At 41.5% G+C, this 24474-nt stretch overlaps 3 protein-coding genes across 6 annotated transcripts; 2 read left to right on the forward strand and 1 right to left on the reverse strand.

Annotated features, from left to right (window-relative positions):
- Nucleotides 1–1697: 1697 nt before the first annotated feature.
- LOC105567545 (endocuticle structural glycoprotein ABD-4-like) lies at nucleotides 1698–6819 on the forward strand. The gene is made up of 2 exons (XM_012022479.1): nucleotides 1698–1931; nucleotides 5756–6819. The coding sequence occupies exons 1-2, from the start codon at nucleotides 1920–1922 to the stop codon at nucleotides 6200–6202; spliced, it is 459 nt and encodes a 152-aa protein (XP_011877869.1). The 5' UTR covers nucleotides 1698–1919; the 3' UTR covers nucleotides 6203–6819.
- Nucleotides 6820–6964: 145 nt separating this feature from the next.
- On the reverse strand, nucleotides 6965–19365 carry LOC105567546 (cuticle protein CP14.6-like). 4 transcript variants are annotated; one of them, XM_012022480.1, is made up of 3 exons: nucleotides 19287–19365; nucleotides 9145–9297; nucleotides 6965–8343 (listed from the first exon to the last, which is right to left on the reverse strand). In XM_012022480.1, exons 2-3 carry the CDS (start codon nucleotides 9214–9216, stop codon nucleotides 7939–7941), a joined length of 477 nt encoding a protein of 158 aa, XP_011877870.1. In that variant the 5' UTR covers nucleotides 9217–9297; nucleotides 19287–19365; the 3' UTR covers nucleotides 6965–7938. The 4 variants fall into 4 exon arrangements, with proteins under 4 accessions (XP_011877870.1, XP_011877871.1, XP_011877872.1 ...); XM_012022481.1 differs by lacking the exon at nucleotides 19287–19365 and adding an exon at nucleotides 10870–11119; XM_012022482.1 differs by lacking the exons at nucleotides 9145–9297; nucleotides 19287–19365 and adding an exon at nucleotides 8996–9112 and having other exon boundaries at nucleotides 6966–8343.
- LOC105567669 (endocuticle structural glycoprotein SgAbd-2-like) lies at nucleotides 18186–19497 on the forward strand. The gene has a single exon (XM_012022729.1). It carries the CDS (start codon nucleotides 19201–19203, stop codon nucleotides 19495–19497), a length of 297 nt encoding a protein of 98 aa, XP_011878119.1. The 5' UTR covers nucleotides 18186–19200.
- The last annotated feature ends 4977 nt before the right edge of the window (nucleotides 19498–24474 follow it).

The raw sequence follows: 24474 nt of genomic DNA on the forward strand, positions 1-24474 counted from the left end.
GGACTCGAAGAATAGAACAAGAGGGAGCTCGCGCTCCAAGAAGAAAAGTATCCGTGCGATGAAAATTTTAGCGCAAACCACCGTTCAGATTTGCGTTCTATCAGTCGCGGCATGATCGTTGGTTTCATAGTCGAAACTTCGCTGTAAATTCGTAATGGCGCGAAAAACGGGACAAGAGGCAGCTCGCGCTCGTGGCCAGGGTTGCACTAGAAGATGAGCCGCGCTGTTTAATTTGCGTAAGTCCAGAATCCGAAGACCAAGCCGAATTTTCGGATCGCGGCGCACGAGGGGCCCGGTGTGTGCCTTTCACGATGGGGCGCCGCGTGCCGCGTTTGCATCTGACATTAAAACCTACGTGGAATATTTCTACAATCCGCCAGTCGAATAATCCCAGTCATTGTCTAGGCTCGCGAACGCGCCCATCTCTCTGACGCCGCGATTTGTCGAAAAGTGGAGATTTCTATTCCGAGACCGATTGTACGTCCCAAAATTTATATGATAATAAAGGTGTTGCCTCGACATTTCCTCGTGAGGCGCAACACAACACTTACGTCATATGGCATGAAAAAAGAGACACTCTAACGTCGTCGAATCTCTTTCGTATCCCAACGACGTGATATGACTTCTGATTGCTTCATGAAGATCTTTCCCGCGGAATCTGCGGGATTGGCAAAATTAAAAAAAAAACTATACGAGTCGTCTCCCGGTCTGTCACGACGATATACGGCCGTCTCGAATCTAACAAGATCGTAAAACAGTTGTAAAATCGTTCGGTAAATCATTGGCTGATCCGTACAAGTCGCCGTCGCGTTTTAGCCGTTGGCGTGCACGTCAGCGCTCAGAGAGGCATTAATTAATCTTCCCGCTTGTCGCGACAAACGAAACGTTTACGCGCGTTTGCATCATTTAATCCTCAGCTCGCAAGCGTACCGATTCCAATAATTCAAACATTACGCCAGAAGCGTAATATTAAACATTACAGAATCGAACCAGATTATTTCTCCGAGAAGAGAATCCATTTTCTCCCTCTCTCCCTCTCTCTCTCTGTCCCTCATTCTCGACTTTATCATTCATCTACTCATTCTATCTCTTTCTCTTCTTTATCCTCGACGCACCCAAAAGTAACGACGATCCCGCGAGACCGTCCAGAGCCGCCGCGGCAACCGAAAAGGAGAAGTAGCCGAGTCCGAGCCCGCAGGTTGCGCAAGGCGGTCGCCTCGTGTGTCATTACGTAAGGGCGAGAACTGCAAGCCGCGCGGACCGTCGTTGCGACCGAGGAGGAAAATCTCCGGCGTGGAGATGCAATTGCGCTCGTGGTCGCGGACGCGCGCCGCGCCGGTGTACCCGCGGGTGGTCCCGTCCCCCCTCGGGTTGCCCATAGGTGGGCGCAGGTGGAGGCCACCCGAGGAGAAATGAAAAGTCAAGACGGCGTCAATTTGATGTCATACTGAGCAAAATATGACATAAATTTGGTCAATATGAAATTGACATCTTGATTTTCACTTCTCCTTGGGCACCTGTCGTGGCGCGGTACCGGGTGACACCGGTGCAACCGAACGGGGGTGGCGTCGTGCCGCTCGACGCGCTCCCGATCTAGAGCTCTTAGAGGGAGCAACGCAGGCGGCCGCGCCGAAATAAACTTTCCCGGGTTATGTAAAGGCTGGCGTCTCCGCATCGCGTGGACTGCGCCGGTATAAAGGTCGGCTCTGCCCCCAACGGTCCAAGAGTTGCTCGCGAACTTCACGCCGGCAACCATCGGGAGAGGCGAGAGCTCTACATGTGACCGCTGCTCGTGGTGCCTTGCCTCCTTTGCCTAGCGTCTATTCCGCTTAAACGCACCCACTCGGCTCAGGGGACGCTCCTCCGTTTCCTTTTCCGCGCACCGCGATCGTATAAACGCGCGAGCATCGTCGAGCAACATGCGTACCCTGGTAAGTGCTGCTCTTCCTCGAAGGCCACCCTGGATCCCACGTGAGAGACCAAAATATTCAAATATTCTCGCCTGACTCATTTCCGATGACGAACCTTTGGATTTACAAACCGTAATACAGTCCGTTCGATTCGCGATGAACGTAGCGAAATAAATAATTTATGAAAACAGCGAAAAATACACAGGAAAGTCGATGATACTCTTTTTCTTCTCTATGGCAAATACGATCGACAGTCAGTTCGTAGTAATATCGGGGAAGCATTAGAATAAAATGAAATTGGACAAAGCTATTTCTTTCTTCGCCGCTCGGATATTAAGGTGATATCTGCGTGTACAGTTTTACGTGGAAAAGACGTAATAACATTTTTGCCTAACGAATGCATGAAGCTAACTTTCGCGTAACATATGCATGAATATAAGTTGTAATTTTACTGGGACTCTGTTCAGAAGGAAAAGCTTTTATGTGTAGCGCAGATAAAGTATGATGTGCCACTGCATTTTCGTAACTTTACGAGGCTTTACTTTATCTGGGTCACGGGGAAATACACATAAATTACGGATATAAAATATGCACAACATTTTATATTTGATCCTTCTCATAATAATATTAAACGTTACATTAAACCTTGACAATATGAGTAAAATAGATTGCCTCGGGCTCGTATTCGTTTCGCCATCATCAATATATTCATCCCAAATTGGCGCTATTAAACAATGCCTTTTATTTATTGTTTAAAAGTCATTTATCCGTGCCGGTCTACTTTCGTTATTCCACCGTGCAGCTACGATAAATCGTCCGGTTAAAAAAAATTACGTCGATAAAAACGCGGGGCCATAATTTCTCCTTGCGACAAGTCCTTCGCGAAAACATGGCGAGCGCGTTCAATTTTCGCATATATTTTCGCATTAGTCACACTCGGTGCGTTTAATTTCCATAACAATAAACACGCGCGATCGTTGATTTCTCGAAATCGCGAAGTCGAAGTTGATCGCCCGTACATATTTATGATCGGCCGTGCGTGATTTAACGTTACGTGTGCGTACGGTGGGGCTATTCATCATCGCACGAAAGTTACGCGGCGCAAAACGGCCATTGCAACATTGCGCAATCTATTTAAATTACATAACTCATTAAATCTGCGAAGCTCGCATAATGGCGATATTGTCGCGCGCATCTTGCACCGACGACGACCGACGTCGACCATGACGAACGAGCCGTTAATTTGCATACACGTACATATTTTCTAATTGTCTACTTTCTCTGTTGAAAGCACAAGCTGGCTGACTAATCCGAGGCATCTGTACGACATCTTAGCGGTATATCATTGTTGATCAACAATGTTACCGCGGATTCTGTCAGTTTCCCACGCAAGTCGCTCATTATATCAACGTATCAAAAGCGCGTTGAGCGAGCGATAATCGCGATAGAATGTCAAAAGTGCAAAACGTCATAAAATGTAAACTGATAGACGTTTAAACGTTAACACATATCTTTCATTTTACTAACAAGCATCCGAATAATACCGCATTGTCATGCAATTATCTTTGTCCACTCGGTAATTTTGAATATATTGAATCTAAATTGCGATTATTAAGTTAACATTAATTATTAATTTCATTAATTATTGATATTGTCAATAACATTAACCGTATAAGATTATGATTCATTACATCAAGGGGATGCGCTCATTTACATCGATTGTTCGCGCCGCACGGTGAACGGTGGCGGGAATGCTGGACCGGCACAAAACGAATCGGTCTCGGTCATCGGATGCTAATCGAGGACCCATGGCTATGGGAAAGAGTCACGTTCGTTCGTGAGCAACGTAATACGGCGTCATTAGCGTGCGAGGTACCCTCCCGTTCCCCTAACCGATCGCAATCGCGACCTACCTACCGACACATTCATCTTGGCCTGACCTTTCGCGGGGAAAGGTATCTCCGGCGGCTTTACAAACATGACGAGGATTAAAGCACCTGGTGTGCAGACGCGCGCCGGTTCTCCACGTCGCGGCCGTGCACCATCACCAACACCCAGAGTACCTTCTAGAGATGGAGACAGCACGTCCCGATCTTTCGCTCCGCTCAAATGAAATCGTTCCGATTGATTCGCGCGCGTGTCCGTTGAAATATTCGCGAGATAACGCCGGCCACTTTCCTCCATTGTTTCATGCGGCCCTTCACGCCTTCGACAAGTCTATAAAAGTGAATTTAGTGTGAGTCGTAAACGCTCGTCGCGGAAAGTCTGCGTATTTATCACTCGAGCAGCTACGAGCGCGAATCCGTCGCCGAGAAGGACGCCCGGTGTTATCGTCGCCTCGTCCTGAAAATAACGCCTCGTCCGTTATTCATTTACCGCGATGATGTAATTAACTCGGTAATGACGTCCGAGAAATCATCAATCAACTGCTCGAATCATTTTTGATGATAAGCTTCTTAGCCCGAGAATTGCGCAAATCTCAATTTTGAATTATTGCAAACTGAATAGAATATGTATACAGATTAACGATTGACGTGGATATTTAAAAAATTGTAAAAACAAATTCGTATTCTTTTAATGAATGACTAATAAAAACTGTACATGAAACCATAGAACGTGTAATGTTTAAAAAAATCTCTTTATGAATCCCACATTTTATAAAGTCAAGTCATCATAATAAATTTGAACAAAATGTGGATAGCTAACACTCAAAAGAATGTCATGCCAATGCAGGCAGATTTCTAGGTGTCGCAACAAAAATTTATCGCTGTTTCGTGTATCCGTTAGAAAATTGCTTGTAGCCTACACAATTTATAGCGGTAACATTATAGTAAAATCTTCTAAACGATGAAATAAAACTTCTTGTTGACCCAACTGGGAATATATATATTGCCAGTTGGATCAACAAGAAATTTTATTTCAATTTTTATTCGTCACTAGTGATTTTTTAAGTATACCCCTCTACTTGGTCTTCTAAAAAGTTTAGATTTCATGACTAAATACTAATCATTCACATTGGATAAAAATGGATTTCGGTACCATAGCTAGAACAATCTTTGTAAGGAATCTAACTGTTTATGTACCACAATCAAACGTTATAACGCATGGGTGCCACAGAAAGACTTTCTTCTTGACATTCGCTAACAATTCAGATAGAAATTCTATTACTGTTATTTAAATTGACTAAATACAAAACACGTGCGATTTCGCAGTATTGGCCATTCATTTATATGTATACCTCAGTTATTTTTTCGTACTTAGAAAATTGTTGCTGCAAGATCGTTTTTTAAACGAATGCTGCGTATTGATTTGAAGACTCGCGAAAATATGTTCTTAATGCATAGAAACAATTTCTTAGAGGTACACAGAAAAAAAAGTGTCAGATCAACTCTTATAGACTTGAATTAACGCGTTCATTGTTTTGTATATATGCAACAATCTGCAATCTCCGTAGAAGCATTTAATAATCTTACATTCCAACGATATTACAGTCATATTTAAATATTATAATTGTCACTTTAAGAATACATATAATTATTTGGACAATAAAATCATCTTAATCATTATCATCCTCGATTTGAAGATATGTTAATTGCTATCCATTTCGTTTTCTTTCCATTCAAGAAAACTATTCTTAAATAACAAGCATATATTTTCTTGATTGAATTCTATAAAATCGCCTCATTCAAGTAAGTTTTTCATCCTTTAACGCAATACAATTTCATTTCAAGACTTTCACGTTGAAGCTAAACATGAAACATATTTTCAAAAGAAGAATATCCTTATTGTCTGTGTACCAGATATGAGAAGAGAAGAATACTGACTCTACATCTCTTTGCTTTCAGTTGTTAGCGGCCCTCCTCGGGCTGGTCCACGGCCAATACTTCCAGGAGCCGGAGAAGATCGTGAGCTACTCGCGCGATCTCGGCGACACCCGCGGACATTATTCGTTCGCCTACGAGACCGCGGGCGGCATACTCCAGCGGGAGAGCGGCAGCCGCAAGTACGCCGGCACCTCCGACGAGACGCAGCTGATTCAGGGTTCCGTGCAGTACAACGCGCCGGACGGTACCCCCATCGCCATGAGCTGGACCGCCGACGAGTTCGGCACCCAGGTGTCCGGCACTCACATCCCCACCCCGCCGCCGATCCCGCCGGCGATCCAGCGTGCCCTCGAGTGGATCGCCAAGCAGCCCACCACCCCGGAACCACTCGAGAAGGACAATCCGACCCAGAACGCGGTCCCCCACGACAATCGCCAGTACCGATTATCCTCGAATAAACGAAATTGAACGCGAACGCGCGCGCGCGCGCGCTAAGTAACGTTAAGTCCGTCCAACGCCACTGCCTGTCCCTCTTGCCGATTTCGTACGATACGCATTTGAAATAAAAATTTCCATACTTTTATAAAAATTACGAAAGAATGTGAATCGCCAGTAGTTAATTAACAGTAAACAGAATTGTTAGACATTAGGCCGGCAGACGGTTTATTTGTTCGATTCCGACGTTTCGACCACACGGGTTGTGGTCCTTTTCACGCAATTTGATAATAAATATTACGTCATCGATGTTAAATTAATAACGGAGGTTTAATATCTATCTCTGGGCGTCACTCGGAGAACTGTGTTCGAAAGTACATCCATCCGACGTAACGACCGCAGTAGGACATCAGATGATGTCAATGGATGTGGGATCTGGGCGTCAATGGATGTCAAACCTCCGTTTTTAATTTAATATCGATGACGTAATATTTATTATCAAATTCCTCGAAAAGGACCGCAACCCGTGTGGTCGAAACGTCGGAATCAAACAAATAAATCATCTGCCAGCCTAATGTCGTCTAACAATTTTTTTTACTGTTTTTTTATAAACATTCCCGAGAGCACTGTCTCAGCAGAGACGGATCCTGTTGGGAGCTGCTTTCTTTCTACAGCATCCCCGTATCAGGGGCGGTTCTACGGATAATAGCGGCTCGTTCTATTATCGTATGCTTTCTCGTAGTTTGCGCATGATCTCATAATCAAACGCATATGGAAAAAATTATTTTTAAGATTAAAGAGACGAATCTTCGTTTTATTATATAAGCACTCCTTTTGTTATTGTCGTCGAGAACTGAAGTGGATGATCTACATTCGTCATGTAACATTCAAGCGTGTGTAAACAATGGCGTAAATAAGTGAGTATATACACGTACACTGAGATTATTTGATAAGCGCGCTTCATTTTTTTACACGTGCCTGCCTCTTCTTAAAATATAAGTTCCGTCGAACAAATTTAGTCAGCAACCATCCGTTATTCCTAAGCTGTTCACAATGCAGCGAAGGCAACAAATGGACTGCATTTATTCATTTCTTATACGCGCATTATTATAATTTGGTCATGTAAATTTTGTCCTTGATCATTTAAATTTAAATAATGACATAGCGTGTTCCGTGCAAATTTATCTCGTCTATGGAATTGCGTCTATAGGATTTTTTTTTTGACGTCACGCAAAACTCAAATGTCAGAAGACACGATTAACATTCGTGATAGAGACGCTAATTACTAGATACCATATCTCCATAAATTAATAGAACATAAAAGATTCTCTTGTAAAAAGAAAAAGTACTGTGCACGAAGAAATTTGCGCACCGCGCACCAAACTTTCCGCAACTTTATAAACGTCCCAGCGCCTCGCTAACGCGCCTCTCGTTAAAAATATCGTTAACGTGATTGATGAGCATTTCGTCTGTCCACTCATCCCACCTCTGATAAGCGCCAACAAAACTTGCACATCAACGAAATTTATTTACAGCATATCATCGGGATTCTGTCCGTATACAGATGTTGTACAAAAAAAAAATGAAAAATTTATACAAGCGCGCATAAATATGGAAATAATTACGACGCGAAGGGCCGAGTCTGTCGAAGCCGCCGGTCTACACGGGGATTGATGACGATGACGATCAGTTCCCAGCCAGGCCTCTCCCAATTGCCTCATCTTCTCGAGAGACTCGTCGATCCTATATTCTCTTTCCGTCATACATTTTCATTCGGCGCTCTTTCGTTCGTGATGTTCTTCGTTCTGCTCGGGATGCTCGGCGATGTATTGAAGGGCCCTCAGGACGTGAGGTGGTACCGGGGGCGCAATGGGCAAATGAGCACCCTCTGGCTGAAATCCATTCTCGTTGGCTATGTACGAGACATGGTAGGTCTGGCCGTCATCGCCAGTGTAGCTGTAGCTGCCGTGTGCCTCCAGGGCCTCGCTGTCGGTACCGGCATTGTTGAGATGACCTTCTTCCTGAACCTGAATACCGTTACCGGTCTCGTAGCTGTAGTTGTAAGCTCCGTCGGGGTTGGGCCCGTCCAAGGCTTGCTTGACTATGGGGATCGGGCTGGTGTTGTCGACGGGGGCGGCGACCGCCATTGCCACGAGGGCGCACAAAGCGATTACCTGGGAAGACGAAGAATTTTAAGATCCTTTGCGTCCGTATTGTAAACTTTAAGTTTGTTTTCGCGTTAAAATAAAGAAATTTTACCGATAAGTATATAATAGAGTATTGAAAGAACAAAATTATTGTTAACATGATCTATTTTCATCCTACACAGTATCTTACGTAATGTGGGGAAGTATGTCTCCCTTTAATAATTTATAATATCCATCGCATTGCAATAAACTATATTGATCAATCCAGAAATTTTGACGTCTCGATTAAATATCTTTTTATCATTAGAAGAAAACTTTATAAAGATAAAATGTAGAAAACAAACTAATTATATGGCTTACTTTTTACATTAATTATGCGTCTTGTAAGATTTATTGTAACACTTGTTCTTATTCATTTTAACTTACGAAATTAAACTAGCACAGTTTATGAGTAGTAAAAATTAAATAGTTTAGCAGGATAGTTGATTATATTTTAAACAGAAAATAAAAATTTTGCACTATACGATTGTCTGACCGAGTCTCTATGTCTAATCAAACCGCTTTGATTTACAAAAGCCACTCAAAGTACAAAAATACCGCAGATTCGAGGTCACGTCTACGGATATCCCGTGCCACTGCGTTACGTAATGTCCTTCATTCGCACAAAACTCAAACTCACCAGAGGATTCATGTCGAAAAAACAAAGATATATTTTATTTTCCCTGAAGCTGCAACTCGGAAGCTTCTCATGCACTGACTTAACATCTCATGCACGTCTTCCGCTTTATATATCCTCCACCCGAACATTCGGGGACCTTCTGGTAATACCTTATTTAGACTCCCCTCCATCCCCTGGGTCCCCTTGTTCGTTCCCCCACTCGAATGAGCCGTAGTACACATCCGAATTTTGCGGATGAGCTGAACGCACGCACACGCACGCAATTTTATCTCCTCCGGAGGACTTTGAAGTCATACGTGTGCCTAAAACATCAAAAGGTCGACATCTCAATTTAGCAAAGAGGTGAACTCATCCGCTTAGAATAGAAACTAAATGATTCTGTCACCGTGGAAAAAAAAATAGCATGCATTTTAACAGCCCCACGTCAGAAATTGCAGTTAAAAGTGACGACAATTACCGGACGAGTTGCCGCCAATGCTAACTGCATTCGATGAATGATTCGTATTTTAAGAATTCGCAAATGTGTGAGTATAAATCAAATATACAATCAAGAATGAGGTCACTGCGGATATCATAAAAATGTCATAAAATAGCTCAATTTAAAAAATGTCAAAATAAAATATTTTTCTGTGATATTCTGTAGAAAAAGAAAAACTCGATTTACTTCATTCCACCGATAATATATATTTTATGTTTCTTGTATTTTTGGAAACTATTCTATGCATACACGTTGAATATTTCTCTATATACTCTGTATATACTTAAAAACGAGTATATCTTCTTCACAAAATTATTCATGCACATATTCTTTTTTTTGGGGGGGAGATTTTTATGTACCCATGCTGATAAATATTTTTATCCTTAAAAGAATGCATAATGCTAAAAGTTTTTTGTGATTTTTATTGATAATCACGATTTCATTTCTCAGTCAGGAATTTATCTTTACCATTTTTCATATTTTACATTTACTACCTGTGATTTGTCAGCATTAATTAGCAATGTAGAGTTCATTTTGAATATATCGCGATATTAATTATCACGTGAAATATCTATTTTTTAATTTTAATTGCCTCAAAAAATGAATATTTTAAATAATAATGAAGACTACGAAAATATGAAAATTTTATGTAAAGTTTTTTCACGTTTATTATTTATCTAAAAAATTTCCTAGCGCACAAACAAAATTTTTAGCTTAATTCCAATATATTCCAAAAATATAAATAATTTAATTTCTAATTCCGAGATATAATAAATTATTGGAAAATGTTTAAAATAGGTCACTTAAAGCTTTCAGTACAATACAATAGAGACAGAATTTTGTGGTAATTTTTTAAAAGCAGCGATATTTAAGGGAGTATTTCTGTATGACATTTTGTAATTATGCGGTTTCATGTGGAAAAAAAACTTTATATAGTGTTGCAAGTCTTTTCAAATAATCCCTTGTGTGACCATTATAACCATAATCGCCTGAATCATGATTAATAAAATGTAACAGTTCTGACATTCCTGAACATACACTCGAGGAAAAAATTCTGTCTTAATTATACATGAGATCTTTCAAAATGCAAAGCAGAGGAAGATATCGCAGTTGCTGCTAAAAGCAGATGAAGTCATGACAGAGTTTTTTTCTCGCCCAAAAAGATGCAACGGGCGACGATGAACACGTCATTGGAACATAAAAACAGACCGATACACCTGTGCTAAAGGACAACTGTGACCATCGAGAAATCCACATATTCATGATATGTTAAAAACATATCGCGCGCGGTAGGATATCAATATAAATCATCAGTAAGATATCAATATAAATCATCGTATTTAGATTGGACTACTGTAGCTACTCCCGTATGACACTCGCGATATTTCTCTCGTACATTAGTTAATGAAGGAACGTCTCGCACGTGCCTGTTGAGTCAGAAATTCCAAAGGTACAGTGAGTGTCTCACGAATCGTCTTCGTCGTGTCGTGAACACGTAAGTGCCGCTAATTTTCTCGCGTAAGTAGGTACATATTAACCTACGCTCGCGGCACAAGTGAAAGAACGATCATTAGGTTGGTCAAACCATCCTTGCTACCGTTCGCGACGACACGTAACTCGCTTGGTCACCATTTACAGATTGCTTGTGCCGCACGGCATTATTCCGCGCGTTTATTCTACTGGCTGAACTCATGGCCGGGCAGGTCGCAAAATAATTTAGCCGGCGTAGCGGGAAGTGGCAACTTATCGGATGCAAATGACATGTATCTCTGTGTTAAACGGTATGTATTATAAATGCATATATTTTATTTCGCTCGAAATATTATATAATTCAAAAGCGCGAAAGAGTATATTTATCGTTGTGTTTAACTTTTTCTTTCGGAAATTAACATCTCTTATCGATATATTGTATCGAAATTCCCTGGTTAATTTTTAATTATATTTACGTCACTATTATATTATAATTATAACGAATTATTATTGAAAGGATTATTTAATATGCAAAAGAATATGTATTAGCATATTAAATGTATCGTGTACATTAAAAAAATTATTATTGCGTAAATTATTTTATTGTGTACGAGACAAGGGAGGAAGAGAGAAGATATTCCCGCGATAAATTAAGCTTACGCGTTACGCAAATGTGCGAGAAAGTAAATCAACGGAAGGTACACAATTTGAAGATGGAAAAACTGGAGATAAGTGGAAATGGAAGGTAAATTAACGACGCGCGCGCGCGTGGAGAACGTGTTCGCCAGGCATTCGCGGAGTAATTGTTTGAGAGAAATTATTTGGGAAGGAGCGAGGCTGTGAATTATCTGTGGACACGCATTAACGTTTGTCTCTTGAGAGATTTACAACGTGCACACGCCGATGGTATCGTAAAATAATAATATTATTTAGCAACGGTAACTTTCAGTTTTGAGTAACACCGCCCGCGGGCTATCGCGCGACCTTCGAACACGTGGTGAACACCACGCGAGCAGTTATTGAACGGTCATTACTATCAGGCGGACACGGATATTAATTAGGTAAAACATACGCGTTTAAGTCTTCGAAAGAGTAAAAGGCATCATCCTTCTCGAGGAATGTGCTTAGAGCCTTACGTTAGGAAAGCACAGGGAAAGAGCGACGATTGAATCGAACGACAATTAATCCCAACTTGGTGGAACCACGTCGATAGTAACGAGTGATGAGTTACTTCTGTACTAAATTGACGCTGAAAAGAAGTTTGCTACAGTAGCTAATCATGGTTTGCTAAAAATGTTTCGCTGCTACAACTGTAAATTTCTAAACCACAGCAAACGGCCTGCTGTTACACCTAATATAACACAGTAGCAAAATATTTAGCTACCACAACTAAATATTAGCTGTCTATATTTTACAATTACTGAAATTTAGTTGCTACATACAGTTTTTGGGCAACTACATCTTTCTTTCCGTGTAGGATGTGTATCTAGCGAATTCGCCTAACGTCTCTGATCGCCGTTGTTTAGCGTCAAGGTTGCCGATGGATCACCTCCGGGAGCATCTCCGGGAGATTGGGCTGCGTAACAATTGCGACCGTGTGATTTTTACTCGAGTCGCCGGATGGTCGAAGGTCAGGATCCGCCCAGGAGCAACGATGTTAGACGCCTAATAGAATCCCGATAAGATTCGCCGCACCGCCACCTCCGCCTCCCCCTCCCTCCTTCTCCTTTTTGCGCCTCGCAATGTGTTTCGCAATGAAATTAAACCGTGCGTACACACGGTCTCTAATTTCCAAATTAATTGCGCGCCAGTACCCGCCTTTGCGTCCTCGTTAGTCTTCTCTCTGCCGAATTTCAAGACGCGGATACGATAGGTACGCTTGTTAAATTAATCCCGAATAGGCTCGGCGCAGATTGTGACGCAAATGAACGACAAGTTGCGCAGCTACCTCAGCATATGCTTGATTGTTCACGGGATTTCAAGACCGTCGAAGAAAGACGCGTCCTTCGCGTGGACAAAGATCGCTCAATCGCGTTGTTAGTCGCGAGGTCAGCGGATCGAAGTTAAAGGACGGGTTACCTTCGTAAAAAATAGCAAGAATAACACTTACATCTTATCCAAATTAATATATAGTTATAATACATTACTACACTACAATATGTTTATATTACATATTATACTATTAACGTATCAATATTGTGGCGCACAATATGATAATAATGGTATAAGAGTTGTACCTTTATACTGAATGTAACATGAGATGCACGGGATATGTTAATAATTATTAATACTCATTACTCCGTCGTTGCTTCGAGTTTTCATTACAAAAAAAAAGATATACGGCCAATTAATCGCGACTGACCGACGCTCGGAGGTCTTGTTTCTCCCGCTCCACGTAATGGAGTAAGACGCGCCATTATTTCGTGCCGCGGAGAGGAGGCCATTCCCACTAACCCAAATACTGCGGCGCGGCATTTTTACTTTCACGGCGGCAGATGAGCCAAACTCCACTTGAGTTGCTTCAACGGACTGTTACGCAGTCGGGTGATTAAGGAGCCGCGGACGGCGGACCCCATGACAATTCATCACCCGATACTTCGCGGATAGACATGTCCGGCGTGCGTGTTCGGCCAACGTACCCGGTGCAGAGAGAAAGAGGAGGGCTATGATGAAAAATGGTACCTCACGAAATTATCGAATGACGCGAAATATGAAACCCTGTTTCGCGCCACTGGTCAGTCAGTTGCGACGCGAGAGAGGGTACTCCGTTATCCAAATATCCCGGCATAATTTTCATCTAGCCCGCTGAAATCTAATCGTTGAACGTGAGACGATGAACGAGAGAACGCGATCTTGAAGAAAGAAGAAGAAGGAGCTGCTCTTAAACAGATAAGAAATCCCAATTTTTTTACTAACTTGATGAGTAGATTTGCCTAACTCTGGTTTGATAGTTTCTTAGATCCTACACGGAGAAACAAATGCTGTTGAATTAAAAACAACCGAGGTTGCTTGAATTAAACGTTAACGTCACGGGCTGCCACAAGCATAAATAATCCACTCAATTGTGTTTGCTATGGATTTAAATTTTAAGCATCGAACTAAATATCCAGATTATTAAGACAACCCGACGTTTCTCATTCATTAATACTGATGTTTTAACGACTTTATTTCAATTACACTGATTTTGTTAGTACATCATTTTTTCCGTGTACACGGAAAAAGTAGCTACCGTAGCTGAAAATTGCATGGGTAACTTTCAGTTGTAAAATATGGACAGTTAATATTTAATTATGATCGCTAATACTTTGCTACTGTGCCTGTTGTATTACGTAAGACAGCAAACCGTTTGCTGTAGCTTAGAAATTTATAGTTAATGCAGTAAAATATTTATAGCAAATCATGATTAGTTACAGTAGCGAAAAGTTTTCTTCAGTGTATAAAATCGTACTGTATCGCTGAACGCGAGAAGATGAACAAGAGAATTGTAACAATTTGATGAAGGAAAAAGAAGAAAGATCTGCTTTTAAATCGAAGCAGATAAAGTTCAGTTTTTTACTAACTTAATATATTATTCGGCTAATTCTATTTCTAATAGCCTGTTAGATCCTAAAAAGAAGACCGAGAAGATCAGTGCATCAGCAATGCCTCGGGGAACGTTAATTGTTCATTCATTTCATTTGTTTATGGTAACTTGTATTTCTTAATTCGTGTTGTATGTACATAGATTGTGAAATATCCTTGTGCCAGTGAATATCAACTAACAATTACATAACATCAATATTACCATTTCTCAACAATATAAATGTCAATGTAATACACATATTGTACATAACAGTTACGTTGTTGAGTAGAAGAAATTATCCCAGCAAACACCAAAGTAACAGTTACATAACATCAATGTAAATGTAATATAACACGCGTGTTATTATATATTACATTTACATTGATGTTGTATTGATGTTATATACTTTGGTGTTCGCTGGGATAATATTGACGTTATATAACTGTTAGTTGGTATTTACTAGGGTTCTACGATTTTCTTCACAAGAAAATATGACAGTTTATTATATATTTAAAAAAATCAATTTTATTATTACAGAGATATATTAAAATTTCATCTTTCATTCGTGGCGCGATCTATGGTACCTTTCACTTACTCTCTGACTTCTTATGATCGTTAACATCCAGTCGGCGTCAGAAATGACAAATACAATCATGATTACTGTTAGCATCGTTAATACTCAATTTCCAAAGAGAAAGGAGACTTGTAGATTTTATTAGCGATACGACATACTCGATTTCATTTGTTTTCGCTATAACTATCTTTCATTCGAAATATAAGGCCTCGCAAGAGATCTTTCGAGTCCCAATTCTGCTTTATCGGTAGAAATCGGCAAGAAATCCTGCAAGAAATCAGCTAGATGACTCAAACTGACGTTTCGGTCGCGGCTCTCGTCGAGAATGGATCTAAACTGATGACGGTAACCATCGAAAATAATTAATGTGCATTCTTCGTAAATTAGGATAAGATTTTGTGCCGAAGAAAAATTTAACACATAAAAATGGGGCAGATCTGTTTTTATATTTCTTTGAGAGATGCTTTTAGTAATCCGGCATTAAAATGCGTTAATATTTTTAACTTCGAGCGACGGAACAGTGTCGTAAAAACGCTGTAAAAATTTTGCAAGAACTCTATAAATTCAATCGTAAAAGCCTCTAATTCGAGTCGTTCAAATTTCTTTCCCTTCAGACTAAAGCACTATGCAAGAAATTTTCAATGAAAATTTTTGGCTCTGACTTCGACTCAGGAACTCTTTAATCAATTCCTTAAGATTCGCGAGATTCTTGTAAAGAAACACTCGTAAACAATCCCTGAATCATAAGCAATTAAAAACCTTGAAATTCTCATAAATTAAACTTCAAGGATACGAGAATAAACAGAACGGCTTATTTCCTCTGCTAATTTTAAATAGCTTCTACTTCGGCAAAAATTTGACGATTAAAACTAGCTAGTCAAACAATTTAATGTTGAAACATCAAACATGGCAAAAAATTATAATCTAATTTAAATTTATAAAGGTAAAGTCTTCTCGAGTATGCGACACGAAATACTGCGTTATTTAGCGAACTATATTCTTGCTGCCAGCTAGGACAACCAGAATTTTTATTTAAATACAAAATAAAAGTACACCACTTTTTACAATTGGACGGTTTAGTGTTTCTTCGTGAGCGAAGTTGGATGTACCAACATGAGATAATTGCATCCCAGGCTGCATCATCGAGGATCAGGCATTGACCTCCATTACCGAATTCGTGTCTCCCGATCATCTCGCCTGCGCGTGTGTGCGACTCGGTTACATCAAAGACTTTCGTTTTCGCGTGTATCTGCTTATACTTCAAGAGAAAGGATCCAGATGCTACTGTCCGAAAGGATATGTTCGTGCCGACACGAGTCCTTCGACTTATGACCTCTTTTTCTACCCGAGAAATCCACAATCGTAGATACGTATTAGAGATTTGTAGTCTTCGAAAAGAAAGCGACTCGACTGATTAAGCGAATCGCGACACGTTTCGTCTTTCTGTAATTTTACGCGATTCCATAAAGTATATATAAATTGTACCTGATATATTTAAATTACGCCGAAGATAACAAAGCGTTTCTCGTAAAACGGGAATATATTTTATCCGGGAAAATAGCCGAGAATGCAGTAGCGCAATCATCCTGTCGCACGGTCATGATAAATGATAAATGAACTTGCGTATTCGGCTTACGTTGCGCCCGTCAAGGATCCACGGATTTGTTACACGCTGGCTGAATTTACGAACGGTGTGCGCGAAGTAACGAAAACTCACACAACGGGATCACCGGGTCAATGGAATGCGGCGAAAACTGACATCGTATTAGGCGGTTCCCGCGCTTCTCCGCTAAGAGAAAAATTTATGATCGACTTAGCGGAGGGAAATTTTATCTTTCTCCCGGCCTCCGCGCGAAGGATAATCCTTTGTGGCTGGCGTGTTTGCCTTGCGAGATTTACCTTGTCGCCTTCAATATTTTACAGAGTGATGTTCAGTGCGATGAAGTTACCCTTCAAACGCGCGCACGAGTGTCGGATCTTGAGCCACGTTCTGAATTTTCTTAACCAGCAATTTATTTAACTTCCATAAACTAATCTTTAATTATTCAACAGCAACTTATTGACGCCAGTTGAGAAATTCAGAAATAAAATAAATGTAGAAACGACCTTACCGGCACTTCTTTATTATATTATAAATTCACAACGTTTCGACTACACTGAGAAAAATTTCTATCGGATAAACCAATTAAATAGTGTTTCCGGCGGTTAATTTTTCCGATTACGTTTTCCGATTAAATTATCGATACATCCGATGAAAATTATCCGATGAAATGCAGTTACCGATGAAATTATATTGAAAAACCGATCATATTTTTTATCGGATATACAATTTAATTGGCTATATCCGTTTGGTATTATGTAATTGGATTATCTGATTATATTTCAATCGGACATTTTTCTCATTGTCAGTGTAGCCATGTTGTTCAGAGAAGTCTCTTACGTTTGACATAATTTTATATCTTTAACTTTGACGAATCGTGTAAGCTTCTATTTTTATAAACTAATCAGAAACTCTTCAGGGTCGCCAGCAAAAATTAAAAACATATAATTTGGTTGACCATATCTGGCAATTTTTATGATTTAGTATCGCTACGTTTCGACCATGGGTTTTGGTCCTGAGCAGTCATGTTTTGTCAGTGCTCAAGATAAGTTCACGTAATATTTTAGGATTATAATGACCATCCTCGCAACACCACTAAATACACATGATCCTATGCACGATTAACACAGTTACACTCGCTTGAAAAGGACCAAAACCCATGGTCGAAACGTAGCGATACTAAATCATTAAAATTGCCAGATATGGTCAACCAAATTATATGTTTTTCTTCTATTTTTATGTTTTACTTTATATATAAAAAAAATACTTAATTTTAATTTTAACTCCTGCTACGTAAGACCGTATATTCTCCTAGCTTACATATAGTTTTTTTCTGTTCTTCAGACATTTGCGGGTACTTATGTAAGTTTGTTGCCTGAAGAGGGACCCGTATTACTGGCCGAAACGTTGTGAATTTATAATATAATAAAGAAGTGCCAGAAAGGTCGTTTCTGCACTTATTTTATTTCTTAATCTTTAATTAATTTTCGAAAACAGTCTATTCAGTTTATCTATAAACACGCAGCTATTTTGGCTACGCTGATCTCGGGTTTTGACAGCCTTAGGTAAGCGCATGCCACACGTGCTTACTTTGTGATCCCCGAAGGGGCAGACTCGGTTGAGATACACACGAATTTGCTTTCGCAAACGCAAGGTGAATATTAAGGATTTTTATTGGCCGTATATTCATCAGTAATTATAATGACAAATGAAAAATCTCTCGCGTAATCGGTCATCTGACATTCCAGGTAGAGCGACAGTTCGAAAACTGGAGAAAGAATTCTCGAACGTGTGTGGGCGCGCGCGTGTGTGTGGGGTCCCTGATATTTCTGAATACATTCGACTTTCGCGTAAACTTCGAGAGACTTTCGATAAACACGAATTTTATTCAGGAGGTATTATACTGCTAATTTTGCGGTCGTCTGGGCGTCGCGCCCCACTATCAGTTTCATCGAAAATGTCGCAACGTACGTATGTGTCAACATATTGGCTAGAAAACTATTAATAAGAGGGAGATGTTCGTATCTAGCAAGGTTTCGGCAATAGTATATATATAAAAGGCGTCTCCTCTGCTTCGATTTTATAACGGGACACGCCAGCCACCATCAGCATCATGAACGCCTTGGTAAGTCTTAACGAAATTGAATGAAGAAATTACCGACTCACGCTGTTGCTGCTTTTCTTACAATTTTTATCGTGCACTTTTTAATTGAAAAACGCCAAATGTTTCCGCCACATGGGCAAACGAATTCGTTTTGAACTGCTGCCGAGAATTATTATATTAAACGCCGATTGTGCCGCAAACGCAAGAATCGAATTCTGACGCGTTGTAATTGCAAGATGTTACACAATCCGTCTAATAAAATTCCATGTTCCTGCAAGGAACATTTCTTCCCCCTCCCGTATTGATCGCAAAAGCAATTTCTTCCAGACCGCCGCACTTTTCTGCGTGCTCGCAGTGGCTGCGCTCGCCGCGCCCCCGAATTTCGGACAAGATTTCATCCCCATCGTGGCTTCGAGCATGGACGGACCGAATCCGGACGGTTCATACAGCTACAGCTACCAGACCGGAAATGGCATCCAGGTGCAGGAGCAGGGCCAGCTCACCAAGATCTCCAAAGACGAGGACGCTAATCGCGTTCAGGGATCCTTCAGCTACACCGATCCCGATGGCAACCCCATCGTCCTGAGCTACATTGCCGATGAGAACGGTTTTCATCCCGGTGGTGAGCATTTGCCGGTCGCGCCTCCGGTGCCTGAAGCCATCCTAAGAGCCTTGGAGTACAACGCCCAGCATCCCGAGGAGGACAATCTGTAGAAAACAACGTTACAGTACACATCGTTCAGACTGAAATCTCGGTGATCCTGCGATCTTATATACTCAGTGCAAATAATTTCGCGTGCGAAATTACCATCTCGTTGATATAAAAACACCGGGCGTAGAATATAAAATACTTGTCTTGAAATCTTGCGAGAAGTTTGCTTCAAGTGAGAGAGTAACGAATTGCCGATTTAAAATAATGTTTTTCACTTATCTACCGCGCAATACTAGAGTTCTGTCCATAGACATAGTAATACTAGACCGAGCATGAGACGCCAGACCTGAGGCTCATGCAGGTAGAAAAGGATAGAAAGTAGGTGCCGTCCACTTTTCTCTTTCTAACGAGAGGAATGAAAAGACTTCATTGCTTAAAAGAGAACATGCTCGGTCTAGTATTACTATGTCTATGGTGCTATCTGTCATACTTATAAATAATGTCGAATTAAATATTTAATCCCATATAATTGGTTTAAACCGCCGAACCTATAATGTTGGAAATTAAACATGTTAAAATTATGCCTAATTTTTTTACTCATCACACTTCTAGCCCCAATTTACTATTCTGGCGCAATTCAAATGATTTAGCGAATTTCCTTTGGCGAGAACGTTGTCCCAGAGCCGAATTAGTGCAGTCAATTAGCACCTGCTGCATTAATTAAGGAACCACGTAGCGCGCGTACTGTGTACACAAAGCCACCGCAGCGGCAACGTTTATATTAAATGCTGCTCCTATCGATAAAATAAACGCGCCTGAACATGTTGGCTCGGTCACGCTTTCTTTCCTCGGCTGAAATTTATCTGGCTGTCGAGCATTAAGCACATCACGGCAGTATTCCGCTCATTAAAACGTATCAGATCGCCCATGATTTGAATACGTCGGTAATCGCAAATGAGCTCGGCTGGCTGAGTTCGCAATTATATGAATAAACACTAAGCAATATTTAATGATGAGCCGCGCGAGTAGATGACGCAATAATGATCGAATGTGGCGAAATAGCGAGAGACTTAATTGACGACGCTATCGAACATACACTCGGCGAACTTCCGTCATTCTCCAGATATTTCCACACGATTATGTATATATTTCGCGTGCCTCTTTATAGTGCATGTCCCTCACACCTTTTCGGGGGAATCGATTCAATTCTTCGATTGAGTCGCGACAAAAGTCTACCCGGGTTTACGAGTCGATAAAAAATCTGGCGAATATATTGAAATCAAGTTGAGAGCATGTGCAAATCAATAATTAAGTTGATATTTAGAAGATTTTATTATATCTAGAACATATTTCAATTGATATCATATTTAAGTAAAATCAACATCTTCGTCTATCGACTCGACTTGAATGCGATATCTACTAGATCGTCAATAATTGGTCGACACTGACATTATATCTTTTATCAAATTGCTATGCATACACACTCTCAGAAAGGATTTCTGTTACTGGGACAAAAAATATTCTCGACACCTTTATATTTCTCACAACCTCATTTAGTATAAAAATAAGGCAATATCAAAATAAAATCAATAATTCTTATTCTCCTCTATTGAATTAAAAAAGATTGACTTACTATATTGAGACAAGAGTAACTTATACAAATGTATATGCGTTTGGAATAAATTTTCCCTCCATCGTACAACGCACCAATTAAGTTGGCAGCACGATATTCGACAAAAGACTATAACAAATATGATTGGCGCTACATCGATCCTATTTTATGATACATTCAAGTGTAATAGCATTGGATTCGGAAATGTTTTTTGCGGGTGCATCTAATGGATGTCGACTATACGTCGATAAGACAGCGACAAAGTATTATGTGGATCTTCTTAGGAAATCAGTGAAGAATCTAGTCGTCATCAGATGAAACGGTCCGAAAAATGACGATCGATTTCATCATCGACTGAACCTGGTTACGCGCTGTTTCCGTAGAATCGCCGGGCGAGTACAATACTTTGCCCGGGAATATCCCCGAAGGTGGACTCTCGCAATTCCGACTGAGAAATAGCGCCGGGCGTGCAATCTCCCGGGGACGGGGCCGCGCGCGCTAATCCAAAACGAGCGGCACGAACCCTCCGCGTAGCGTGGCACACGTATCCTCGCGGATACACAAAAGCGCGCGATTTAAATAAGATAAATGCTCGCGTCTTACGGCGGGACGTGCCGCGGGTATAAAAAAGAGAATTACGACATCGCATTAGCCGGCGTCCGTTACGCTCAGGACGCCTCCTCGCTGCCGCGCGGACGATGCGCGTCGCGTCCGTCGCGGCGCCGAAAAAGAAGAAACGCCTATGCCGGATTAACGCTAATACGCGTGTCGGACAAAACTGCGTGCCGGTGCCGTCGATCCTTCACGTGGATCCTTCTACGCACATACGCAATTAATAGAGATGTAAAATACGACGACGCGCCGAACGAACGAGCATCGCTCGATTATCCGCGCCGCTCGGGAGGAGGCGATCCTTGAAATTAATTTATTCCAAAGGTATTTTCCATATTCAACGCGTATACCTGCGGCCGGGACGATTAAATCACTGGTTCGTCGCTGACGCGCTTCCAAGGAATATCGTGGATATAATGGTTTAAATTGCGCGCCGCGGAAACGTCTCTCTATCAAGCAGTTAAATGGAAAATATTTTTCGCGGCTGGACGAGCCTCTTCAATCTCGGAGCGGCACGTCTTTCCTTCCGTAAATCACTCTGCCCCGAGAGCGCGTTTTAGGAAATCCACGCTGGACGAAAGAATATCTCCTCCAATCAGTTTCCTCGACGTCCGATTTCTCTACAAATTTTCATTCATCTCCCGTATTGTACGCACTGTCCGTCGATCATCGGTCGTAGCTTAAACATTATGTTTCATATAAAAATAGACCTGAAAATTACGATGCGTACTTAATATTTATTAGTCTGCTAGAACGTCATTATAATAATCGTTCGTCGTTTTGAATCTCGTTGAATTCCTATTAATTCTTGCCTCATATCCCCCGCCTCGTGTACGTACCGATCCAAGTTCCCTACATCTTCTACGAGCCCGACACCTCGTAAGTACCCGCGCCGGAATCTGCATACGAGTCTCGCAATCAGCGGATGCAACGATTGGATGCACCTCGAAATATCTAATCACCGGCTCCGATCATCGTAGATCTCGCGCGCCCCGCCGTCACGTAGATCACGCCCCGGCTCCGAATTACTGCGATCGACAGCTCGAGATACACCGGCGCGAGCGACTGTTTGAAAAATCGCGACTAATCAATCCCGGTAATCGCGAGTGGTCCCGGACACGAGGCAATCGCCTCGCGATAGCAAACGAGACTCTCTCGCTAGAAAACGAAACGAAACGACGAAATTCCGAGGGATTAAATCTTAAACATTGTTCGCCATTTTTTTCTGCTAGATCTAATCCTTTCTTTTCACGTGAAACACGACGACAGGCAATAGGACAAGATTACAATCGTCCTCCGACAATCGTCGCTCGTGTGGAAATCTCATTATACTCGACTACATCGTATATTGTTTTTTTTTGTTGTAAGGTTCCGTCCCTTAGTCGACAAGCATCGAGCACCGTCAATTAAATGAGCGAAACCGCCTCGCGCGAAATATCTCTACACGGATCTCGGGGTCCGCCTCCGCGGGCGGCGGATATAATAGCTGGTTGCACGCTCGAGGGATCTGATCTGATCCCGATCTTCCTCCGCGCACCGTGGGCTCCTCTTCTTTCATTGCAACTGGCGCGACCTGGAGATCGAATCGTTGCACGGGCAGGACGGTTCCAAAGGTCCCGGCGGTACTTTCGCGTTTATTTTCTACAAATAAATTAAAGTAGCAGACCCCGGGATTCTGGGAGCATTGCAAACGACACTGGGAACCTTCTTCGCGGCGGAATGCTTTTTTTTTTGCTACGGATGATAGAAAGAGTAAGCTTGCTGTAATATTTATTTGTTATGCCTTGCAGCTGTAAATTTAAAAAAAAAAGCTATTAGAGAAAAAGCCTTTTATTACGTAAATTGCAGAAGCTGTAAATAATTTACGTCGGACCGTAAATTCGATTCTCGGCAGTTACATAAAAAATTCTTTGTGATCTTAGAAAAGTCGGTTCACTTTATTCAGTTGGTTATACTTCCTCGTGTCTTTTTTAACGTAATAGAGGCCCGAGGGGGATTTCGAGATTCGTCAAAGACGTCGCTGAGTCATACGGCGCGGTTATGCAACGGTAACTAGACCACCGGGTCGTCCGATTACTCTATTCGTTTCTCCCCGGTATGCAGGTCATTTCGTTGTATCGCGCCCTCGCAGAGGAGAAAGTCTTCCTCGTCACGATGTCGGCCCGCGGACTCCTCAGATACCAGTTATAGATTTTTCGACGATCCGATTGATTCCCGTATCAGCCTGTGCAATCGCGCAGTCACGATCGCGCGCTTAAGAAACGAATAAATAATCTATGGCGGAATAATAAGATGCCGCGCGGCTTCACGGCTAATCACCGAGCCTCGAAAACGCTTGAGACAATTATCTCGCGTATTCTCGGCTTTACGGTGCGACGTGGCTTCTGCAATTTACGTAACGCGATATAAAGGCAAAAGATTTATTTAGCGAATAGCTTGTTTTAATTTACAGCCGTAATTGGGAGAACTTCGGCTAAACCCTTCGACCGCGATGGCATTTTGGTGTGGTTTTACGCCGCTGATAAATTTTCCGTTCCGCAAGCCTTTTATGCGTCTCGCTGAAAGCATTATGGACGTGACGACGTGCGTCTTTAATGCATCCCGTAAAGAACTACGAGCGTTACATCTTTTTTTCAGCCGGAGTTTCGCCTCGGCGCGATTAGGCGAGACGATTCTCGACGCGCGCCTCTTGCAACATAATGTCATAGATCATAGATCGCGGATCGTACGACTCCGCGGATCATGAATTATCCAGTCATGAAGGTCCGCAAGAAAGCGCGGATTTTTGCCTAAAAAAGAAATTTCAATTCGCGAA

Source organism: Vollenhovia emeryi, unplaced genomic scaffold, assembly GCF_000949405.1.
Source record: "Vollenhovia emeryi isolate VEMERY1.0 unplaced genomic scaffold, V.emery_V1.0 DF939136.1, whole genome shotgun sequence".
NCBI classification, from domain to species: domain Eukaryota; kingdom Metazoa; phylum Arthropoda; class Insecta; order Hymenoptera; family Formicidae; genus Vollenhovia; species Vollenhovia emeryi.